Raw genomic sequence first — 24,935 nt, forward strand, 5'->3', positions numbered from 1 at the left:
TCTCGACCGCTCCTGCCCGCTTCAACCACTGCCAACCATCCACTTGCCTGCAGCAGATAACGAGACCCTCGCGACGCGGCTAGCACATCGGGATTCCTCCCTACAGTCGGCAAGGAGCACTTGCCCCCACAGCCTACCAGGGGCCACAACCTGAAGGGGGATACACGGCTGCGCAAGGCCCCCTGGCACAGCTCCAATCTGTATAAGCCCTCACCTCCACATGGAACGCAAAAGCTCCAGTTGGCCCATACTGAAACCGTCTCACCACCAAACGGAGTCCCACCAGAAAGCTAAAAGAGGAACGAAGAAGCATCCAGCCAGCTGCATGTGAGTAGGTGGGGTCCACCCTGAAAAAGGAGTTGATGCAATAAGGCGCCTGGAAGGGGGAGTGGGCAGAAGCACACCACAGTAGCAAGGCACATAGATCAGCAAGCGGCACCAGGGACGAGGCCCCGGGGCAAGGAGTCCTCGCCACCACAGGCACCCATCAAATCCGCCACAGAAGCCATGGCAAAAAGTGGGAAAGCGACAAAACAGACTGACATTGTGGCCCTGATGAACATTCCATCCCAGGAGAAAGCAAAGAAAAATGACAAAACACAGGGGGTCTCCGCTGAGGTAACCATCGCCCCGAGGTGCTATAGTCATTCCAATCCGCGACTAAATCAGACCTCAAAAACCTGCTGTCAGCCATAACAAAAGAGATACAAAAAGGGATGTAAAAGGTTATGAAGAAGATCACAGCACTGGACAAAAGGGGGGAAGAGGTAGAAAAGCGCACCGGAGACATGGAAACCAAGCTGTGCAATAACACCTTCGAACTTGGAAAAGGGCCTGAATCGCATCACAGCCCTGAAAGCATGATGTGAGCTGCTCGAGGCCAAGCAGGAGTGCGCAGAAAACCGCTCCTGGAGGAATAATATCCGCCTCGAGGGATCCCTACAGCAATTGCCGACTCGGAACTGGAAGTCTTTACAAGTGACCTGTTTAGATGTATCCTTACTCTCCCAGACAGCTCTCCCCTGGAAAAAGACCGAGTCCATCGTACAGCTCTGAGACAGGCATCCTCATCACCATCAGATGTGCTAGCACGGATTCACTTCTTCAAAATGAAAGAAGAAATAATGAGGGAGGGCCAGAGCAACTAAACAGATCACCTTCAGAGGAGCGACCATCTCGTTGTATCAAGACCTAGAAAAATGCCACCCTGCAGAAGCAGAAAGAACTCAGGAATGTTACAGAATGGCTACAGAATCGGAAAGTCCAATACCGCTGGAGCTTCCCAACGGCCCTGAATTTTACATGGGAGGGCACTATACGCACCCCTAAAGAGGCAGAGAAATTCATGGGTATCGGGGCAGAAAGCGGAGATTTTGAATCAGAAGCACCCGCCCAAGATCAAGCTAAAACGTCATCCATCAGCACCGGGTCTCGAGTCAATAAGAGGCGAAGGCTCCGAGGCCCTCGAAAACCCATTAAACCAGACTGAGTCGGAATCAGATCGGGCCTGGAACGAATGCTGCATCAACCACGGGTCAGGCGAGCCGGTTCCTCCTTACGTGCTCGGGATGCCGCTGGAAGCTCTTGTAGGGTTATGGTGCGTGTGACATGTCAGCGCTCGGGTCTTTTCAGTGATGCACTGAGCTTGCTAAGGCTATTTTAGGCGGCCCATCCACAGCCAGTGCTGTGACTCAGCCTCTTCCTGCTTGGCATGGAACTCCCGGGCTCTCCGCCCACCATCTTTCCCTCTGTTGCTGCAGGCCGTGCCTGCAGATCCCGATGGCGGTTTTAGGTCTCAGGCGCTAGTTGGCGCTGCCGGACCATGTGAACCGCATGCAGCAATTCTTTGTAGTACCCATGGGGGGGGGGGGTTTCCAGGCTTTCATAGGGCCTCTAACTCGTAAATATGGGTTCTAATGATGGGCCCAGCCAGGAGTTTTCACTGAGCCATGCTGCTCGCGTCGGCTCCAAGCCACGCCCCAGGTCCGTAGATGTTTTTAACACTCTCCTCTATTAATGATTCTATCAAAATAATACCCTCCGAGTAATGTAGAGTAATGTAGAAGGGATTATGTGTTTTTTGTTCACTTTGTTCAACTGCTTGGATTTTGTAGGTTACAGTGTTATTAAAGCATTTTGACTCATGAACCTGCTTTTCACGTTGCTTTAGGACACATGCAGTATTGTGTAAAATGAAAATGGTCTTAAACAAGGCCTGCATTTCTGCTTCATTTTCCTCAGTTTTAATCCACTTTAATGAAGGCAGCCCAGTTGCAGCAGCATGAGCATTTCATACTTTTTCTTTTCATCACAGAAGCACATCAGCTTGGCTTGGGGTTCTTAATGTCTTGAGGTTTTAGGAGGGACTCCCAGCAAGCAGTTGTTTGGCATTTGTGAGAAGGAAAAGCTTTTGGTGTTCTATATGAAGATGTGATTTTTAGCCAACACCACTTACACAACCACTAGAGGGGCATGCAAAGGGGGGGGCTCCCCTCATACCCAAGGGTAACATCCCTGTGCACCTAAATACAAACACCTCAGTGCGATTGGAACACCATATGCAGGTCCACCTGGGCACATTAATGCACTTCCTGCCGTCCCGTTGACGGCATAGGGGCCACGTTGGCTTTCAAATGGTTTGATAATGTGGCCCAGCTAGTTAGCCCATTGGGTGAAGCTGGTCTCATACCTAATAGTTCGGGTGGGGAGCGGAGGATTGGGGGTAAGAGGGACACTACGGGTCCCTCGAAAACCCCAGCACTATGCAACTCGGACATACACAGAGAGTACACTTGCACACTGTCCGAAAGGGGCACCCCGAGACACTAACATGGGGCCCAGTACTAAGGCGCCCATAGCTAAATCCACCTAGAAGCCCCATGGGATCGGATGAGGAAAGCGACATTTGCATTATTACGTGGAACATACAGGGCCTCAACTTCCCGGGGAAGCGTAAGTCAGTTGAAGGTAGGCTTAATGCCCTTGCAGGGGATATAGTAATTCTCCAAGAGACACACTTATTAGCTGCTGACGAGCGTCTCATCAAATTCAGGCAATTCAAAAAGGCCTACTTCGCCTCTGCAGGGGTGAAAAAACGGTGGGTAGCGATCCTACTTAGCGATAATTTCCCGCTCACAGAGCCCACAGTAAAAAGGGACCCCAAAGGCAGGTACCTTCTGCTGAAGGGATACATATCGGAGCAGCCAATCACTATAGCTGGGATCTACTGCCCAAATGCAGGCCAAGAGAAATTTCTGCGGGATCTGGTCCCAGCACTAATGACATTTACAGCAAGATACCTCCTCAACGGCGGAAACCCATGGTCCCGGACCCACTAACAGTCAAAATCCTCCCGCCATCTAATGCCGATTTTACACGAGCCCTAGCTCTTGCTAAACTCCTGTGAGAAACCAAAATGGTGGACGCTTGGAAACTGGCCAACATGGGAGTAAGGGATTACACCTTTTATGCATCAAGGCCACTCTCGGATCTATCTGCTCCAGGGCCCTCTTCCCCTGTCTAAGGAAAATAGAAATCCACACCAGGATTATTTCTAACCACGCCCCAGTGTCCACAGACCTATCAATCAGAGGGTCATCATACCCCTCAGCCCACAAGATACTGGAAGCTCCATGACTCCATATTACTAGATGAAACAATTAGACCAGAGGCGAGAGATACGCTGACCAACTATTTCAGAGAAAATACAACTCCCAGCACACACATTGGGACGATTTGGGAGGCTATGAAACCGGTGTTTACGGGAACATTTATAAGCGCAGCCGCCGCACAACATCGAATCTCTGAGATCTAAGCACACACTCTAGAGCTCAAAGCATCGGCGCTGGAGAAGGAGCTGAAAATCCGCCATACGAGGAAGGCAGAGAGGGAACTGAAAAAAGCGAGAATAGCCTTAGAAGTCCACTGGGTGGACCATTCGGCCAAATCCCTAGCATTCACTAAACAATGTTATTAACAAAAAAGCAACAAAGCAAACCGCATATTAGTCTATAAATTGCAATGGGTACATAAAAGGAACAACATATTATGCCTTCTCGGGGAAGATGGCAAGACCCAATACTCAAGCACAGACAAGATGGACGCTCTAATAGTCCACCACTGAGCAATCATGTCCTGCCCACCTCCTCAACCGGGAAACCAACCCCAAAGTTTGCAATATTTACAATCGTATATAGCACCCAATATCAAATCCCAGCTCGAGTCCCTAGAAGTCCCAATATCGGTAGGGGAGGTATCCGACAGCATCAAATCCCTGAAGAGCTCCGCCCTGGGCCCAGGCAGGCTAACGACAAAATTCTATAAAACATACACACATATCCTAGCCCTGCAGCTCGCCCACGTATTTAACTCATTCCTGGAATCCGGGAAGGTGACCAAATCAATGGCAGAATCACTCACTATACTAGTTCATAAACCAGGGAAAGACTCTGAGCAGGTGTCCTCATATAGACCGATTACACTCATGAACCTAGATGGGAAGATTTATTCTAAAATCCTAACATCAAGACTGGGAACAGGGGGGGCGTGGCTTGGGCAGCCATGGAGTAGGACGTGCTTCCTGAGCAGCTCCGGAGGATCCGACATCTGATCTGTGAAAACTACCTACAAAACGCGCTACTAGTTCCAGGATTGACTATACATGCATGGGAACGTGTGTTCTGCTCACTGTATAAAGACTGAGTGAATCGTGTGTGGAATTCTGGAGGAATCGCTCGGCCAAGACGGCGTCTGCTCGGTCCATTGTCACGCAAGATGGCCGACAACAAAGGAAACCAAACTGAAGCACCCGGAGCGGCAGAATAGAGACGGCAGCCACGGGGAAAGAATGATGATGGCGAAGTAGAGACAGAGCAAAACCCCTGCGGTGGCAAGCCATGTGTCACGTTGGCCTGCGTGCTGACCCGGAAGGCAGGAGCCCGGGGGCAGCAGTGGCGCGAATGGATGGGCCGCGCCACGATGGACATATGAAGTGCTCGCTCGATATCGATGAGCAGAAAGCCGGCGGACGGTGCGACTGCTTGAAGAGCAGTACAGTAGCTGATAAGGAAGGAACAGACGGTTGGGGAGGCACGCGGACGCTGAATCGAGACAGCGAGGCATAACAGAGGCCGCTGAATGTCGGTGCAAGGGGCCGTGAGCAAGAACAAGAATAAGCAACCCACAATGCACAGATTTGCCAAAACGCAACCTTCTCCTGCGGCCATCGCGCCCAAAGGCCCGATGGCATCAGCGGAGGGCACCACAGTGGCTGAAAACCATAAGATTTTAGAGGCCATTACGGAGCTGAAAGACTCTTTGGGGGGGGGGGGTTGCGATGTCTGACCTGCGCACTTCCCTGGAGGCTAAAATAGACGCAGTGGGCATAGAAGTCACCCTGCTGAGGCAAGATGCCAGGGGGCTGGCGGAACGAACAAGCAGCCTGGAAGGTGCGGTGAAAACCAACACGGACACCAGCACTAACAACGCAAAGGAGATCCATGTACTCAAGCAACAGGTAGCTAACCTGGAGTCTCGAGCGGAGGAGGTAAAAGGCAGAGCGGGGAGGAAAAATATTTGCCTGGTGGGCTTGCCGGAGGGTGAGGATGGCCAGGATCTGACAGACTACGTCGAGAACCTACTCCTACAAGGAATTGGGGCTGGAAAACTCTTGCAGGGATTCTTGGTGGAGCGTGCACATAGAGCCCTTATGAGGAAGCCAAGACCAGGGGCCGCTCCCCGGGCGATAATCGCCAAAATATTGACCTATAACGACCGCGAGAAAATACTGGAGTACTTCCGAAAAGGGGGAACAATTGAAAGGGCCTCAAGCACCATCTCGGCGTATCCGGGCTACACAATGTTGGTCCAGAGGCAACGGTACAGCTATGTGGCAATCAAAAGAAGGCTGCACGCGGCGGGGATAAAATATATGCTTCTGTACCCCGCGAAATTGAAGGTGGTGCATAAGAGCAAAATGTTTTTTTTTGACACTCTGGAAGAAGCAACGACGTGGCTGGATTTGCAGGGCTGCCCGGACCAAGATACGGAAGAGACCTAAGAGGGACACGATATGTGATTGGGATACGGTATGCATACTGTTAAGGCGTCGAGTGAGCACCCTATGGGGGCCTAGATGAAGATTAAGATTAATTAATTGTAGGAGGCTGATATTTTGATAAAATACCGCTGACTGTAACGGACTTGAAGGACTGTACGTATATGTGAATTGTATAGCAATGGGTAGTTAACCCGAAGCGTCATAGGAGCGGCAGGGCGAAAGCACCCTACCCCCGAATTATAGTTGTAGTAGTAGTAGTAGTAGGCTGGCAACTAGGGCGGCCTCACCCTGCGGAGCTTTGAGTACAGGCGAGAGCCAGAAAGAGCTAGATGCGGGGGATCCTGAGATCCAGGGATGGAGCTGGGCAACAGCTGGGTGCGGGGGGATGTTGGGGAAGGGACGGGTGGCGGGAGGGAGAGGGAACGGGAAGTAGGGGGTGTTTTTGGTTAAAGGGAATTTAGAGTGGGATACGAGCCTATACAGATTGGATTGGAATTCAAAGCCAGACTGCACCTGGGGGAGGAGGAACGGAACTTGTACAGGCCATGGGGGACCTTAAAATACTTACATGGAACGTGCGGGGGCTCAACAGCTACTTAAAAAGGAACAAAGTTATGTTGTACCTGCACAGGCAGAAAATAGATATTGCACTGCTGCAGGAAACTGATTGCAAGTGTTGGTTGAGACAGACGGGAGGATGGTTATACTGAGGGGACTGGTGGAGAACAGGGAGATGAGCATTGTTAACACATATGCCCCAAACCAGAACACAGCGGCGTACATTAGAACATTGAGTGCGAATTTGAGCGCATGCGTAGGAAGCACGTTGATATGGGGGGGGGACTTCAATTGCGTATTGAATCCGAGGGTGGACAGATCGGATGGGAAGATGGATAGACTGGCCCCTGCAGCCAAGGGGTTACAGACATTGCTGGATGACTTTGGTCTGGAGGATGTATGGAGAGTGAGGCACCCCCAGGAAAGGCAATATTCACATTATTCTGCCCCTCAGCAGTTATCAACGAGGCTGGATTATGTTTTCACATCACCCGAAATGATTGCGGAGATCGCACAAATAGAGTATAGGATCGGGGTCCTCTCGGATCACTTGCCCTTGATTCTCACATGGCAATACTTCCCCCGAGAGCAAGGATCCCGACATGGCGCCTACGAGCGGAAGCGTTGCGAGACCCTTTTTAGGGAGGACTTGAGGGAGGAGATTGTAAATTATTTTGAAACAAATACTGGGAGCGTGGATTTGGCGGGAACACTATGGGAGACCTTTAAAGTTGTCATGAGGGGGGTAGCTATAGCGAAATCTAAGGGCCTACAAGGTGGGGTTTTAGCCGAACTGCAGGAGACGGAACAATTTTTGAAGAGGCCTTAAGGTGCGGAGACGATACAGCAGAGAAGCTAGAATTGACACTTAGGCTACAGCAAAAATGTGCAGAATATTGGGAGAGATTGTGTAACCTTGATTATAAAAAATACATAGAGAGACCGCATGCGGGAGGTGATAAACCGGGGAGACTTTTGGCGTGGTTATATAAGAATGAGACCCCCAGAGTCACAATCAGGACTATAGAAAGAGAAGACGGTAGCATAGAGGACACCCAGGAGGGAGTTAACCAAGCGTTCGTGGATTATTATAAGGTATTATACGGAGACGACAGGGAGAGTAGTCGCGCTATGATGGAAGAAACTCTTGAGGACATGGGGCTGCCCAAGATAAGCGAGGAGGAGAGAGAGGAACTAGATACCCCGATCACCTTAGAAGAATTAGAAGAGGTGGTGAGACAGCTGCCTACTAGTAAAACCCCAGGGACAGATGGACTCCCAAGTGAGTTTTACAAAGTATACATGGAAGAGGTCCTCCCCCCACTGTTAGAGATGTTAAACGGAGAGTTCGAGACAGGACGCTTACCGGAGTCACTGAGAGAGGCCGTCATAATACCGCTCCCCAAACCTAATAAACCTGGGCACAGCTGTGGTTCCTATAGACCCTTGTCAATGCTGAATCAAGACAGCAAGATATTAACTGCTGTCTTAGCTAATAGACTGAAGAAGGTTATTGGCAAACTAATACACCCGGATCAAACGGGCTATGTCCCTCATAGAAACATTACCAATAATCATAGGCGACTCCAGAGAATCATTGAATTTGGCAGAGAAAGGGATGAGGAAATGGCAATTGTGTCTCTGGATGCAATCAAGGCCTTTGACTCCGTTAAATGGGCATGGGTGCTTGCGGCCTTGAAGTACTACGGGTTAGGGCCTGGATATGTAAGGTGGGCAGAAATTTTATATAGCGACCCGCTGGCTAGAGTTCGGACGGGATCTGTGATATCGAAAAGGTGGCAGCTCAGCAGGGGTACTAGACAGGGATGTCCGTGGTCTCCAATGCTCTACATACTGGCCCTGGAACCTCTAGCAATATATCTGAGGCAGCAATATGACGCCATAGGCATTGAGGTGAAAGGGGAGCGGCATCTGATCTCCCTATATGCAGATGACATGCTGCTGTACTTGCGATTCCCAGAAGAAAATCTCCAGTACATCCTAGAAGTGCTGGAGAGATACGCTGTGCTGTCTGGTATAGCAGTGAACCCCCAGAAGTCCAGCATGTTCCCATTAGGGGGGTACATGGGGATTCCAGCGGAGCGACTACCTGTATTGCAAGTGCCGTGGGCGGTTAGCACATTTCGGTACCTGGGGATAGATATATACCACACTGCAGAGGAAGACCATAGGTGCAACACAGAAGTAGCCATTAAAAAAAATTGAGAAGTGCATGCAATTTTGGGCAAAGCTGTCCTTGGCGATGATGGGGCGGGGAGCAATGCTAAAGATGGTGGTCCTGCCAAGGCTCCTACACTACTTCGGGAACATACCGTACCTAATTCCTAAGAAGTTCTTCACCAAACTGAATAGCATGTGCAGTGACTTTGTGGCATGGCACGCGAAATAGAGTGGCGTTATGGAACTTCCATGACAAAGGAGGGATAAAGCTGCCCAACTATGAGGCGTACTATGTGGCAAGCCAGTTACAGTATGTTGTCAAATGGCTCTCTGACGAAGAGACCTCCGAATTTAGGCTGCTTGGGCGTGATTGTGCACCTTTATATCTGAAAGAGATGATGTGGGTACCCAGGGCGGAAATGGTGGGGTGCCCTAAAATGATGCTACTGGGGTGGGAGGTGTGGTGCAGGACATGCCAAATGATGGAGAACCCGTCCCCATGCTCACCACAGACACCACTGGTTGTATTGACGGGGGCAGACGCGCAGCTACGAATGATACTCGGGAACCACTGGGAACCGGGTGGGGTGGCAACAATGGGCAATATTTGGCGGGAGAGCTCTAGTATTACTTTTGAGGGGCTGCGGGAAGAAACTGGGTTGCACGAGGGCCAGTATATTACGTATCATAGAATGGTACAGAGGATTAAGAGAACATGGCCTGAAACTGTGCTGGAGGAAGAATCAGATGCCACCATAGACATGCTATACGACATAGCTGAGGGGGGTCATGAGATTTCCAGATTGTATGAAATGCTGATGTCTAAAGTGGGGAAGGAGGTCACGCAGTTGAGACTAGATTGGGAAATGGAGGTTCGAGCCCCGATGGAAGACGGGGTGTGGGAACGGGTGCAGGGGTATCATAAGAAGGTGTCTAGAAACGCGAGGCTGAAACAGATTCAACTGTACATAACGCATAGGGCATATATGACGCCTTGGAGGATATCGAGGTTCGAAAATGCAGGACGGCAAGCACGCCCCAAGTGTGATGAGGGGAACGCGGGCATGGTGCACATGTTCTGGTCATGCCCGATCATAGAACGTTTCTGGAGGGGAGTGAAAGGGAAACTGGAAGAAAAAAGGGGTCAAGATGGTAGTGGATACAGAGTGGGTCTGTCTGCTGGGGGGGTTCCCAAGACCACAGAAGCTCAGGCACGTGAGTAAGATGAGGGATCTGGCTTATGTGCTTGCAAAGAGGAGGATTGCCATGGGATGGAAGACATGCCATGTGCCAAAGGTAGAGGTGTGGTGGAGAGATTTGCAAAAATGGGCGGAAGCCGAAACCATGGCATGGCAAGAAGCGAGTAGCACAGGGGGGGAGGAGACTGGGTCCCTGATGGCCTGGAAATCACTGATTGCTGAACTGTTTGGGTCATTAGATGACCCGACGGAGCCTGTAGAAGAAGAGACCGAACCAAAGGATGCGGAAACTGAAGGTTCAATGCAATAGACTCGTAGAGGGGGGTGGGATAAGGGAAGCAGTGGTTAGAAGTTAAGAAAGTGTAATGAAACTGTTGGAACATGCACTGTTTGTTTGGTTTGTATTGTTTGGTTGTGTTTATAACTCAATAAAATGTTTAAAAAAATAAATAAAAAAGACTGGCCACAGAGCTCCCAGACATGATAGACAGGGACAAGACAGGGTTCATTCCAGGAAGGGGGGCGCATGACAATATTAGAAGAACGCTAGACCTCATTGAAAGTGCCAACCGGTAGGGGACAGGGACAGAAATGCTGGTTATTTCCCTGGACGCCCACAAAGCGTTCAACCTCGTGAACTGGGAATATATTAGGCTCACCCTTGCCCACATGGGTCTTGGACGCAACATCACAAATTGGATAATGGCGAACTACCAGTACCCGACCACTCAATTGCGAGTGAACGGGATGAGATCTGAAAATATTGCGATAAATAGGGGCACACGTCAGGGCTGCCCGTTTTCTCCCATGGTGTTCGCGTTATCCATGGAACCTTTTGCGGGAAGGGTCCGACGAAACATAGATATCCAGGGGCTCACAGTGGGAGGCAGGGAATACAAAGCAGCATTATAAGCTGACGATGTTCTATTAACAATGACCCACCCGGGCTCATCGCTGGCTCCCTTACTGGAGGAGCTCAACACATTCGGAAAAGCATCTGGATTTAGGATGAACTACGACAAATCCTCCGTGCTAGCGGTCAACCTCATTATGAAACAGAAGGAAGAGCTCAGCCCCAGGCTCCCCATCCCGTGGACAGACACAGTGTTCGGATACCTAGGGGTCCAGATTCCCAAAGACCACACTCGGCTCTATCAGACCAACTTCTGCAATTGTTTAAGGACCTACAGAGAGATATAAAACACACTGGGTACACAGGAGATCTCATGGCTGGGCAGAATAGCAGTGATAAAGATTAACCTTGTACCTAGATTAATCTACCACTGCCTAGCACTCCCAACATATATCCCGGAGAGTAAACTAAACGCCTTACAGAAAGTCATATTGAAATTCATCTGGGGAGGGAAAAAAAGCCTGTATAGCAAAGAAAATCATGACTCTGGGCCGAACATCAGGAGAACTGGGAGCTCGAGATGTGGCCAGGTACAGACGAGCATCACAGCTATCCCATGCATTCACATGGACTCGAACATCAGATCCATTGTACTGGAAGCAGATAGAGGAGGCATGGTGCAAATCCCCCCCTAGCCGACCTCCCACACATCCAGGCCCCGAAGGCCGAGCCAAAATCTGGTCCCCTATCAGCAACCCACAATACGGTGGTAATTTGGAAAGCAGCGTCTCGGAAATGGGGTTGCACAGGGACTCTAGGCCCGCTCACACCTTTATGGGACAATGCTGTGATTTCACCGGGTCTCCAATCTCAGAGAGTTTGGCAAAACGGGGGCCTCTGGAAGATCTCAGACTTCCTAGAGCCCAGTAATCCACTCACATTTGAAGGCTGCAAGCCAAAATTCAAAATCACAGAATGGGAAAGATTCAGATATTCACAGATCCGGCATTGGATATCCGAGAGGAATGTTAAGGAGAAGGGTTCAAGGGACCTTACAGCGTTGGAGCTAACATTAACATCTGCCCCACCCAGAGGGAAAATATCTACCATATACCGACTCCTGGACAAATCAGACCCCACTACCAAAGAAACATGTATATCCAACTGGGAGAAGGACATGGGACGAACAATAGACCTTGAAGCATGGGGGAAGATCTGCACACAAAATCACAAAAGCACACAACGGGCCTCATTCTGAGTTGGGCGGTAAGGGTTTACCGCCACTGATAAGGATGCCAGTGCCAGTAAACCCTTACTGTCCTATTCCGAGGTCCCTTAGCAGGTCCCGCAAAGGACGTGTGGTCTGACCCGCTAAGGGACCAGGGTGCTAATAACAGGCCCGCTATTTGCGGGCCCGTAATTAGCGCCTTCCCCATTCCCATTGAGCCCTATGGTTTACTGAATGGGGAATTTACCGGGTCCTCCAAGGTCGGAATGACCCGGTAAATCCCCATTCAGCCAGACCGGACCCGGTTTTGGAGGCAGCCATGGTGCTAATAGCAGCATGGCTGCCTCCAAACTCAGAATGAGGCCCAATGTGTCACCAACAGAGAGGGCGGGTATAAGGTTTGTTATAGATACTACATCACCCCAGTACAGCTACACAAATCTAACCCAAACATTTCACCGAATTATTGGAGAGGCTGTGCAACTGAGGGAACATTGTTCCACATGCTATGGATCTGCCCGCAGGCTACGAAATACTGGCGAGGAGTACTTGATCAGATAAGATCAATAACGGGCCTTACAATTCCCTGGGACCCAGGGCTCTTACTGTTGTGGGACACCGGCGACGGGGAATTCCCATTGTCAGGCCACACAGCCTGCCTATGCACCCACCTTTTTACAGCAGCCAAAATAGCACTAGCACGGCTCTGAAAACACCCAGAAGGCCCATCACTCCCGCTGGGGTGGTCAAAGTACTGGGACATCGTAGTGGCTGAAAAGATCACAGCAATTTGATCAGGGAACCTGGCCCCCTTTCGCAATACCTGGGCCCCATTTATGAACTATGCAGTAAAGTTCCCAGCCCTCACCCGAAGGCCTCCACTAAACCGTTGGCTGGAATGAGCCGGGTGACCACATGGTTCACCCACACTGACTGCCACCCCTGCCCCCATTAGGCCGCATGCCACCACAAGTCCAACACCCCCAATGTGAGACTGCGCTGAGAACGTGCTTGCATTGTACTTTTGTATGCATAAATGTATTGTCTGAAGTCTTTGTCATTTCTTGAAATACTAATAAAATGTTGAGTTGTAAAAAAAAATCAACGGACTAGGACTCATCCCAGTTGCTTCTTTCAAGGAACTGTGAGGATTGCTAAAGTTAAGAGTGGATTTGCAAGCTTCTGCTTGTCAGGCTGTCACCAGTGAACTCAATGATTTATGGGGCTACTGCCATAAATAGCCTGAGTAAGTGGTGCAAGGAAGAATTAAAAGGGTCGTATTGGCATGAATTATTTGTGTAAAAAGGCCTCATACGCACCTTATCTGGAGGGCTGGCTGCGTGTGCATGGTCACGGACATCGGATGCAGCAATTCAGTTTTTCATTATCCCAGACAGAATGCAATTCAAAGAGGATGGATTGTATGAGCTCCTTTTCTTGGCCATTCAATAAACTTGATCAAGGACCACAAGGCACTAGAGCCATTGAAAGACAACAGATGGAGGAAGGAGGCTCTGTGAATATATGGGGCTGTGTGCTTGCAGGCGAGTTGGGTAACATGGGGATGTGGCCAATTTATGGCAACTAAGTGAACTGTGGAACCTTTAATGTGTTATAGCTCTGACCTGCACTCCAACAGAGCACCGGAGAGTAAGTCTGGATCAACATGTGCTAACTGTTTGGCCTCTCGTCACAATGAATGATAGGTGTTTTACTCCTGCAAGTGCATGAGTGAAGTGCATTGGTTCGGCAGTCTGCAATGGCACTGCACGTCCAAGCCAAAAAGGAAGATCTTCCTGGAATCATTCTGAAGTAATCCAATGACTTCACCCTGGAGTCGTCAATGTCTAATCCTGGGAGATCATCCGAAGCCATCCTGAAATATGTGTAAAGGCCAAATAATTTAAATGAGATGACTCTAGAGTAATCACAGTAACTACTCCAGGATGAGTTCATGATTACCTGACTGGAAAATGTGATGATCTGGCATTACTCTAGACTATGGCTCCATGACATAAACTTAATGGGTTGTGATTACTCCAGGATGACAGCATGACAACTACAGGATGGGCTGTGATTACTCCAGGATGACTCCATGACAACCACAGGATGGATGTGGATTATTAAAGAATGGCTCCATCACATCTTTATTATGGGATGCAAACACTTCAGGATGATTCTAGGCCAGCTTCTGAAATGGATAATAAAAAATACACCCTAAATGTACTCTGCAGTGCACTGTACATTCACACGTAAATGTACAATACATAGGATTTAAAAAAAGCTTTATTTGATATACAGTAAAACAAAATCCGCTTTTAAATATTCATTGATTTCCATCACAGAGTAAGAGCAAATTCTCCTGCAGCCTCCCACTAACCAGTGTTATTTCTCCAAATGAGGACCGCCATACTCAGGCAAAATAAAACTCACACTCCACCAGAAATGCCCTCATTCAGCCGAGAACCACCTTCAGACCATAGGCAAGTACTCCCCACTTCACATTCAGGAAAGGTTGCCCCAAAACACAGCCTTTGTAGCCAAGAGAAGGACTTCCCCTTTATGCATCCACTCTGCTGACCACACTCACAGCCCCCATACACACAGCATCCAGCCCCCACCACACAGCAACCCCCCCAGAAACAGCACCCAACCCCCACACACAGAGCACTCAGCCTGCCACACACACTAAGCACACTTCATCCCTCTCCCAACTGTCCCCCTTCTGGCCCAGTGCCCCCACTCATCTTCACTCCAACCACCCTCTCACCTCCACAGCCTCCCTCCTCCACATTCTCTATGAAAGGCCCACCTACTCCTCTTGGCCACCAAGAGCCTCCAGCCCCATCTCCCCAACCTGCCTTTTTCCCGCCGAACTGCCCCGCTCCCCCGAACTGCCGCTCAACCCCGAACTGCCGACTTCTGCCTCAACTGCCCCACCCCCTCCTCTCCCTCAAATGCCCCTTTCTGCCCCCACCACTTCTCTTCCAGCTGCCCCCTTTAGCTGCCCAGGTAAGATAGCTCTGTGGGTTGAGGGCTCGGTGTGTGCGATCTGTGTGTGATCTGCAGATCCGATTCTCAGCAAGGCCATCTCAGCCTTTCATCCTTCTGAGGTTGATAAATGAGTACCAACCTCAGTTGGGTGATATTATATTTAAATATGTTCTATGTATAGCGCTTTTGGCGAAAGCGCTATATAAATGACTATTCTCCAACTGCTCCCTTCTCCCTCAACTTTCCCCCATTTTCCCACTGTCGCATTTCCCCCAATAGCTGTCTTTTCTTCCGCAGCTGCCCCATCCCTTCTCCTCCCAGTGCTCCCTTCTCACCCAAGTGCCCATCCTTTCTTCCCCAAACTACCCTTCTCCTTAAACTGCCCCTACCCCTTTTCAACTGCCCCAACCTGCCCTCTTCTTCCTCAATTGCCCCACCCCTTTCCCCCCAACTGCCCCACCCCTTTCTCTCCAACTGCCCTCTTCTACCTCATTTGCCGCCCACCCCAACTTCTCACGAGCTGCTCCACCCTCCTTTGCCCCTCAACTGCCCCTTTCCCTCAACCTCTCCCTTTACTGCCCCCTTCTCCCTCAACTGTCCCGACTCCTTCACCAACTGCCCCAGCCCTCTTTCACCTCCAAGTGCCCGTCTTGTCCCTTAAACGTCCCTCAACTGCCCCTCCACCCCCACGTGCCCCATCTCCCCCAGTAGATGTCTTTCTACTTCAGCTGCCCCACCCCTTCTCTTCCAATTGCCCCGTTTTCAACCAAGTGTCCATACTTTCACCAAACTGCCCCTTCTCTTTCAACTGCCATCCACCCCTTCTCCCCAACTGCCCTCACCGCCTCCTCCCCCAACTGCCTCCTTCTCCCCAACAGCCACTACCCTCTTCTCCCTCAATTGCCCCATCCCCTTTTCCCACAACTGCTCTTTTCACCCTGTTGCCCCCACCCCTCTTCCCCAACTGCCCCTTCTCCCTCAATTGTCCCCACACCCAATTGCTTCCTTCTCCCTCAACTGTCCCCAAACCACCTCCCCAGTTGCCCCTTCTCTCTCAACTGCCCAACCCCTCCTTCAATTGCTGCTCTTCTCCCTAAACTGCCCTTACCCCCGTCTCCCGCTCAACATCCCCCTTCTCCCCTCAACTGCCCCACTGCCTTCTCCCAACTGAACCACTGTCTTCTCACCCTCAACTGCCCCTTCTCCCTCAACTGCCCCCAGGCCCCTTCACCGCCAATTGCCCCTTCTACCTCAACTCCCCTCCACCCCTTCTCTCTCAACTGACCCCATCCTCCCCAAATGCCCCATCTCCGTAACAGCTGTCTTTCTTCCCTAGCTGCCCAATCCCTTCTCCTCGCAAGTGCCCCATTCTCACCCAAGTCATCATCCTTTCTCCTCCAAACTGCCCCCACGTCCTAAACTACCCCCTACCCCCTTCTCCCCCAACTGCCCCCAGCCCCTTCTCCCTAAAACTCCACTCCCCTCCGCTAGGTCATGCACCGCGAACAACATAACCAGGAATTCTAGATGCAAAATAACAGCTGATCTCCTTTACAAGTTATTTTTCAGTGACATAGCCTAACCTAAGGCTGAAACACACATGAGAATAATGTTGGTTGATGTAGGTCAAAAAATCTAAGTTGCACTTTTCTTTTCTGTCACTGTTTAAGCTACCGATGGAGTCCGATGATAGTGTGAATGAAAACCTAAGGCTTCAATTTAAGGCTCTTCAAGAACAGCAACAAAAAAGACTTCAGAAGTTAGTGGAGAAAAAGAAAGAGAAGCAGCAAGTCCCTGATCAGAAGGAGGATGCACGTACAAAGACAACTGCTTTCGGAATCCAGGATGAACTCAATCTGTTTCATTTGGGTGCAGACTCATCTACTGATATCAGTAAAAGGTGAGTGAATATTGCATTTATTTGGCACCTTTTGTAGTTTCATCAGCCATACGTACTGTGTGAGCAGCGATTGCATTCCTAGAGTAAGTAGAATTTTAGATGGTTTTTGCGAATCGATGGGAAGGTTTTCAAACAAGGTATGTGTGACACATGTATATACGACTGCCGCCCTATATTTAAGGTGGTTTACATGTGATTTAAACTAATATAAAAATAACGAATTAAATGTTAAGGAAGAAAAATGAGTCACATTTTAGTTTTGTTTAAATTGGGGGGCCCCCCCAAACCCCACTTTCCCCACGCTTCCAGCCCCACCCAAACCCACCCACACCTTTTAATCCTTTACCCCATCCCATATATATATATATATATATCCTCAAATTCTATTGCTAATAACTTTTGACTTGCAGGACAAATTTGGCTGATATTTTCAAAACAAAATGTTTGTCACAGGTACCGCCCCCAGAGTCTGGACTGTTTGGGAAAGATTTGTTTAAAAATGAAAAGGTTTTTCGCAAACCAACAAAAGATGTTTTGGGCCTACTCCCATTTATTTTCCTATAGGAAAAAAGAAGCCACATTTTGGGAAGGCTGACGCGCAAAAACTGCTTGGTGGATTTGGAACCGAATAAGAAACAACTTCGGAACGAAGCAGATTTCCTGGAGAGGTTTGGAGTAAATCCCTCCAGCAGTTTTAAAAATATTTGACGGGAAAGGGTGTGCCCCGTGCGCTAAGAAAAATAGCCATATCTCCCATGGTGCTTTGCAGCAGAGAGGCATTTCAGAAATGAAAATCCGCCATTTTTTTTGCTTTGCTCAATGCGAGCAATTACTGCGGTAATACCTGAGGAATGCGAAAAGAAAAAGTGCTCAAAAAGCTATTTGTCAGAGAAAAAGGACGCAACCACATCAGGTTAGAGGCGGGCAGGGGGGAAGAGGACAGCATGTGAAGTTGGGGAGTTGTGGGTGGTCTGGGGAGCCAGTTGTAGTTTGAACGTTTTTGGATTATTGGGAGAATACCAGGGGATTTTCTCGAGATTACTGCGGTAATAACGCAAACTGCGTCCAGAACAGAAAATTAGTCAAAGGTAATGGGAGAGGACTAGGGAGGAAAAAAGCTTCTGAGGAGAGTGGGGGAACAAGGAAAGAGGAGTGAGACACATGGTGAGTGCCTGTGAGAACGGCAAGAGATTTTGATTTTCAGGCGTTTTTCTTCTTATCAGGGGAATACTAAGGGATTACCGAAGCAATTGTTAGCTTTTTTCCCATTGTTGGGAGAATACTGGGGGTAATGCCTTGGGAATAGAGTCTGGATTTTTTTTTACAAATGCAGAGATCACACCTGCTAGGCAGGGGGAATGGGTCTTTGAGAATAAATTATTGACGTAACATGTACAGTGGCCACGGCCAAAGGCCGTGACCACTAGCTATGGCCAAAGTACATGGCTAGTGGGCCCCAAAAAAACATATTTGTGCATGGGCCCCCAAAGAAACGTATTTGTGCATGGGCCAAAAAGAAATATATTGGTGCAAAATGTACAGTGCCATGGCCAAATGCCATTGCCACTCGTCATGGCTGAAGGCCATGGCTCGTGGACCCCAAAGAAACTATACTATAACAAAACCCTTGCAATTAAGTGAAAAAACTTTAGTTAAGAGAGAGAGTTAAGGTGATCAGATTTAAGGGAACAAAACCCCTGAAATTCAGCCCTCAAATTTCAAGCAAGTCCACCTTAACTTTACGCCTGCTGTTGCGCCAGCGTGTGACCACAACAATGACATCACTAATTACATCATACACAACATCATTAATGAGATCGATAATTACATCATATATGACATAACTGAATTTATAAAAGTTAGAATATTATTTGTTGACCAATTTTGATACATATTTTAATTGATTAAACTTAACAGTAATAATAACCTGACATGGAACAATACAGTCATAATCAAGTATCATATGATTATGTGTGGAGGATAAATTTTTAGTACTTATCAACGTATACAATTTCAAATAAAAATATGTAACGTTAAACAAATGAATTACAACTCGGTTTACTTTCCCTGTAATTCCAATACTTCATTGCAGGGAAAGGACCTGATCCAGCTAAATCTATTTAAGGTATTTCAAGAATAATATTATAAGTAGATGTAGTAGAAAAAAAAATAAGAATAGACAGAAGTGGAAACATGCTTAATAATAGGTGTTATATTAAAATAGTCAATGTTCACACTTCAATTTACAATTCTTCTTACTGTAATAACATTTTAAAGAAAGTGTATGCCCGTGCGCATTGTGATAGTATTGCATCTACGAATTCGAAGTTTGGTTAATTTACAAAAAAATGAATTACTTATACTACATAATTACATTAATAGAAAAGAAATGAAGGGGGGCGCTGTTGAGCGCCGAACAAGATGGCCGCCTGAAAGTTACTCTCCGCGGCAGGCAGGTCGCATGATCCTTTTTTCGGCACTTTCCCGCATTGGCAATCGACCTTGGAGGGCTCGACTTGGGCGCTGAGTATCCGGGCATCATCTGGCCCGAATCCCGACGAGAAATGGTGTCGGGGGCCCTGACATCCTGATATCTCCGTGCCCCTCCCCCACCAGCGAGGCGTCTTCGCGCCAACGTTCAGCCCCGGCCGTGGGACACGCCGGGCCTCTCTACACACCGGAGCCGACATCCACTTGAGCGAGGACCCGTGGGGCACTCCGGGGTCATTGCCTCCCACCCACTTCTGCCGAGACTTGCTGCATGAGGAAGCCCCCCCGGAGCGTCGATCCTGCACTTATCCTGGGACCGCCACCCACCGCTGAGGGGGGTTGTGCACACGGATGCTTCCACGGCACGTCCTGCCGCCGCCTCAGAAGACACCTTCAGTGCCGCAGCAGCCTGGCCCCTCCTGGACCGTGACCGTGCTCGCCGGAGGGGCCGACCATTGGAGGCCTTCCCCCCCCTCAACGAGACTCCGGAGACTGGGTTGAGCTGCGGCGCACCTCGCATACCTGGTGCCGCGCTCCCCTGCCGACGCACACCGCAGGACCCTGGGCCCAATAAGGTACGTGGAGGGGGGGTACTGCCTCACTCCCCCCTTGCATCGCTCCGCGACCTGAGCGCTGGCGGGGCCTTACTCTGGGACATGCAATAGTCACTGGCTCCTCCGCTCGATACGCTCTGCCCTGGCTTTACCTCGCCCAGGTGTCCCCCTGCACAGTGGACCTGCCCGCATCCGTGCATTCTACTTGGGGTGCTCTGGGCCACGCTAGCCACCCACATCTCCACTCTGGGGGGACTCCTGGCCAGGGGTCTCCAGGTGCCTGCTACAACCTACATTGCTGCTCCTAAGCCACAGCCTGTCCATCTCATCGGCAGTGTACAGGGCTGGGTGGTGCTTTCTCCCACCCCTCCTACAGACTCACCTGGATTACCAAATCTGGGTCCTTGCTCTCATAGTGGCCATTGGGCACCGCCACCCTCAACCCCTGTGTCATCCACGCCCGAGGCCCTCGGACTGCGCCTTCCACGTCACCTGGGGCAAGCTGAACCCCCGCAGGCTGCACCAGCAGCCACAAGCCTTACACATACGGGTCCACAGTCGCTGGTCCCCCCTGGAGGACCACCTGCTCTACATCACGTCTTGCTTACTGCCCTACGTGTTGTACGGTCTGAGCTCCCCCCACCTTTTTTCTTGAGCTGCTGTGATCCCCACCTTACCCCATTGGAACTCCAATATCGCCAAGATGACCAAGGGGGCCGCAAAGAAACAGGGTTCCATCAATATGTTTGCGAAGACGCCGGTGAGATCGCCAGAGGAAACCACCAAGCAGGCCCCCACTGCGTCATCATCCGCCACAGCTCCGGAGTCTCAAAATATGATGGACTTTATCTGTGAGGGCTTCACCGCACTCCACTCCGAACTAGACGACATGAACGGCACTATATCCTCTATCAAGGCCCACATTGAGAGGACAGATAGCCGGATGGCGGAGGTCGAGACACGGGTGGGCTCTGCCGAGGATGCGTTGGGTGCCCTGCGTTCTGAGGTCGTCGCTCTATCCAACCGAGTCCTCGATGTGGAGAAGAAGAACGAGGACTTGGAATCCCGATCAAGGCACAATAACCTCCGAATTATCAGTGTTCCCGAGAATGAGGTTCATGTATCAATGGAAGATTTCGTTGAACACACATTACTGACACTCCTCGACTCACCCAAGCTCTCCCCGCAATTTGCCATAGAGCGTGCACACCAAGCCCTGACGGCTAAACCCAAGCCTGGTGCTCCTCCTCGGCCCATCATAGCCCGTGTGCTGAATTTTCGTGACCGCGATGCCCTCCTCAAGGCCGCGAGACTCAAGGGCGAGCTCCTACTGGGCGGCGCAAGGATCCATCTTTACCCAGACTTTTCAATGGCCGTCCAGCGTGAACGCAAGACTTTCCTAGCGGTCAAGCGCAGGCTGCGGGACCACTCAATTAAATACGCCATGCTCTATCCCGCTAAACTTCGCATAGAACATGCCAACCGGGTGTTCTTCTTCACGCTCCCAGAAGAGGCCTCCAGGTTCATTGATAACCATTACCCGGGCTGATCCCCCTCCTCTGATCACGGCTCTACAGTTATCCTTCAGCCCCGTTGAGGAGGGCCCAAGCCCGGCCATCTTCCTGTATCGGGGACATACTGGTTCTCTATTTTGTAATCTGCTTAGATTGTTTCATCTTTACGAATATGTGCCACATCAACATGTGCAAAAACCCTGTCCAAGTTACGTGCAAATTTCCACTGTTGGCACCTTTTGTTTCACTTGGACCTGCCGCCGTCCGGAGAGACACGGCCAATCCGGCCTACAGGCCCCCAGGCGCTGATGCCCTTCTTTTGGTTTTGGTTGAGGGGTTTTGGGATTGCCATCCCTCTGTTTGGGGGAGGGATGTGGGTGGGGATGGGACATGTTGGGGATTATGTTACTAAAAGCTTGACGTTGGCAGCAAAGGCGGACCGCGGGGTGATACTCAGTGACTGTTTCCGCAGGGCTACTAAACTGGCCCATTGGTCATCAACATTTTTTCTGATACAATCGTCCCTGCATCAATGTCTAGGAGTGACTTGACCTTTATGAGCTGGAATGTACGGGGGTTGGGTAATTACAAAAAGATGAGGCAGCTCCAGCTGCAGGCTGAGCGTCATGGGACCAAGGTTCTTTTTTTGCAGGAGACACATGCCCGCACGGAACAGTGTGTGAGATTTGCCAAAACATGGGGCCCCCATAGATTCTTCATCAATTTCTCCTCCCAAAGCCGTGGGGTCATGACTCTCATCCATAAGAGTCTCAAGTTCACTCTTATCTCTTCACAAATTGACCCCCAAGGCAGATATGTACCGCTTCATGCCACACTTCAAAACAAGGAGATAGTCTTGCTGAACATTTATGGCCCTAATATAGATGACCCTGATTTCTATGTACAGGTCGCGTCCCTCCTCGATGGCTTCCCCCTCGTCCCCAACCTCTGGTGGGGTGATTTCAATACAATTTTTGAGGTAGCCCTCGATAGATCTGGGTCCAGGCCCCATCAACTTTCCAGGGCAGCCTATGCTGCGCTATCATCCCTACCCCGTCTCGCCATGGTTGATGCATGGAGGTTCTTCTACCCGGATTCTCGTGTTTACTCTTTCTACTCCTCAGTCCACGATTCCTATTCCTGTATTGATAGATGGGTGATCTCCAACGAATTGGTTAAGAATGTCATACAGCTAATGATCCTTCCCAGAACCCTGTCTGACCATTCTCCGGTAACCGTCACCATAGGTTGGGGGCCGGATCCCGGCCGATCTCGATGTTGGAGGTTGAAACCCCCCCCTTCTGGATCCGGAGTTTTGCTCTGAGCTCGAGGTATCTATTGAGGAGTTCTTCGAGACGAACACGGGCTCGGTAGCATCACAGGCCACTCTATGGGAGTCCTTTAAGGCTTATATTAGAGGGATAGCGCTGTCAAAGGAGAATGGTGTCCTTAAGTCGATCCGGAGAGATCTCGCCGTGAGTGAATCCAAATTATCGATCCTGGAGGCTAAATGCTCACTCCACTCCGCCCCGGGTACCCTGGCAGATATCGGAGTGGAGCTGGATACGTTCCGATCCCTTGCAGAGCGCGAACAAAATTTTTTAGATAACCCTGGCATGGCGAGGAGATACGGGGAGGGTGAACGCCCTGGCCGATTTCTGGCGAGACTGATCCGTCATGAAACGGGTTTCCCACATATACTTGGGATTAAGAGGTCTGACGGCTCTATGGCTGTCACCTCACAGGACATCAATACGGAATTTTTCACATTCTATGAAGCCCTATATCCCAACTCTGATGAGGTGTCAGCGGTGGAGATCGATTCCTTTCTCGATACCCTTCCTTTGTCGACTCTCCGGAGACCGCGGGCTCCCTTGATTCCCCACTCATGCTCGAGGAGCTCTCTGATGCTATGGACTCCTTATCCTCGGGGAGAGCCCCTGGCTCGGATGGTATCCCAGTTGAATTTTATAAGCGCTATAAATCACTATTGCTTCCTCACCTTTTGGCTCTCTGGGAGGAATCAGTGGAGGCCGGTGTATTTCCCCCTTCACTCCGCGAAGCCACAATTACAGTATTACTTAAATCTGGTAAATCCCCCTCGCAATTAGGTTCCTACCGCCCGCTCTCACTTATAAATTGCGATGTCAAAATCTACGCCAAGGTACTGGCACTCCGGTTGGCTCCATTTTTACCATCTATCATCCACCCAGATCAGGGGGGCTTCATCCCAGGTCGCTCTACCTCTCTGAACCTAAGGCGTCTCTTTAATATAATTAATAGAGTAAACCCCGAGACACAAGCGGTGGCTGCCACGCTTGACATGCAAAAAGCGTTCGATTCGGTTTCATGGAGGTATTTGTGGCGGGTCCTCGAGAGCTGTAAATTTGGCCCCTCCTTTCTTTCCTGGGTTAGATTGCTTTACTCTGATCCGGTGGCTAGGGTCCGCACTGACGGCCGTTGCTCCCCTCTCTTTAAGATCGCCAGGGGGACAAGACAGGGATGCCCCTTCTCTCCTCTGATCTTTGCTATAGCAATAGAGCCTTTTGCTGATATGCTCTGCCAATTCCATGTGCATAGAGGTCTCCGCACTGCGGGCCAGGCAGACATAGTGTCCCTATATGCTGATGACGCACTGTTGTTTATTCGCTCTCCCTCCATCAACTTACCCCCAATACTGGAGGACGTTATTCATTTTGGCCGAATCTCGGGCCTTAAGGTGAATTGTTCGAAATCCGCACTCTTCCCACTCACGGAGTTTACCCCCCCCCCCCCCGACACCCAGGGGTTCACATGGGCTTAGTCTACAATTACCTACCTGGGGATAGAGGTAACGCGCCATCAAGCGCTGACCTTCAGGGAGAACTACCAGAAGTATATTAACACATCTGTCGTCTAAAGTCCTAGTCTGGGACAAACTCCCGATATCCCTCGCAGGCAGAATTGGTCTACAGAAAATGGTTGTGTTGCCCCAACTACTTTACAGGTTCACCAATATTCCCTTGTGGCCAGGGGAGGGCTTCTTCCGTGAGCTGACCCGCACTGTCAATTCCTTTCTTTGGCACTCGGGTGCGGTTCGCCTTAAACATAATACCTTGTCTACCCCTATGACTTATGGGGGTTTTGGCGCCCCGAATTTCCTCAAATACTGGCTGGTATCCCAAATCCAATATACATCCTACTGGTTTAACACAACGGACCCCCCCCCCCCCACATGTTAGACTCGAGAAACTTGCGGTCTGCGACCGCGACATCCGCTCCCTGGTGATACAACCCGCCCCCCCTGGAGCTGGACTCCCAGAGCCCGGTTGCCTGCACATCCCTGGCATTGGCGAAAACATGGAGGCTGACCGGAACTGCTTACGCCTTTCATGGCAACCTCCCTCTCTGGAACTTCCTTCCAGGG

General features: G+C 50.1%; 1 protein-coding gene across 2 annotated transcripts in view; it reads left to right on the forward strand.

Annotated features, from left to right (window-relative positions):
• CCDC13 (coiled-coil domain containing 13) overlaps positions 1–24,935 on the forward strand; it is a 1,886,344-nt gene that overhangs the window by 73,323 nt on the left and 1,788,086 nt on the right. For both annotated transcript variants that reach the window (XM_069647762.1, XM_069647761.1), the window contains exon 2: positions 16,742–16,971. In XM_069647762.1, coding sequence (XP_069503863.1) covers positions 16,748–16,971 — 224 coding nt within the window. In that variant the 5' untranslated portion in view covers positions 16,742–16,747. The remainder of the gene's footprint in view (positions 1–16,741; positions 16,972–24,935) is intronic.

The sequence above is a fragment of the Ambystoma mexicanum genome, chromosome 2q, assembly GCF_040938575.1.
Source record: "Ambystoma mexicanum isolate Mex_15411 chromosome 2q, UKY_AmexF1_1, whole genome shotgun sequence".
Lineage (NCBI taxonomy): Eukaryota > Metazoa > Chordata > Amphibia > Caudata > Ambystomatidae > Ambystoma > Ambystoma mexicanum.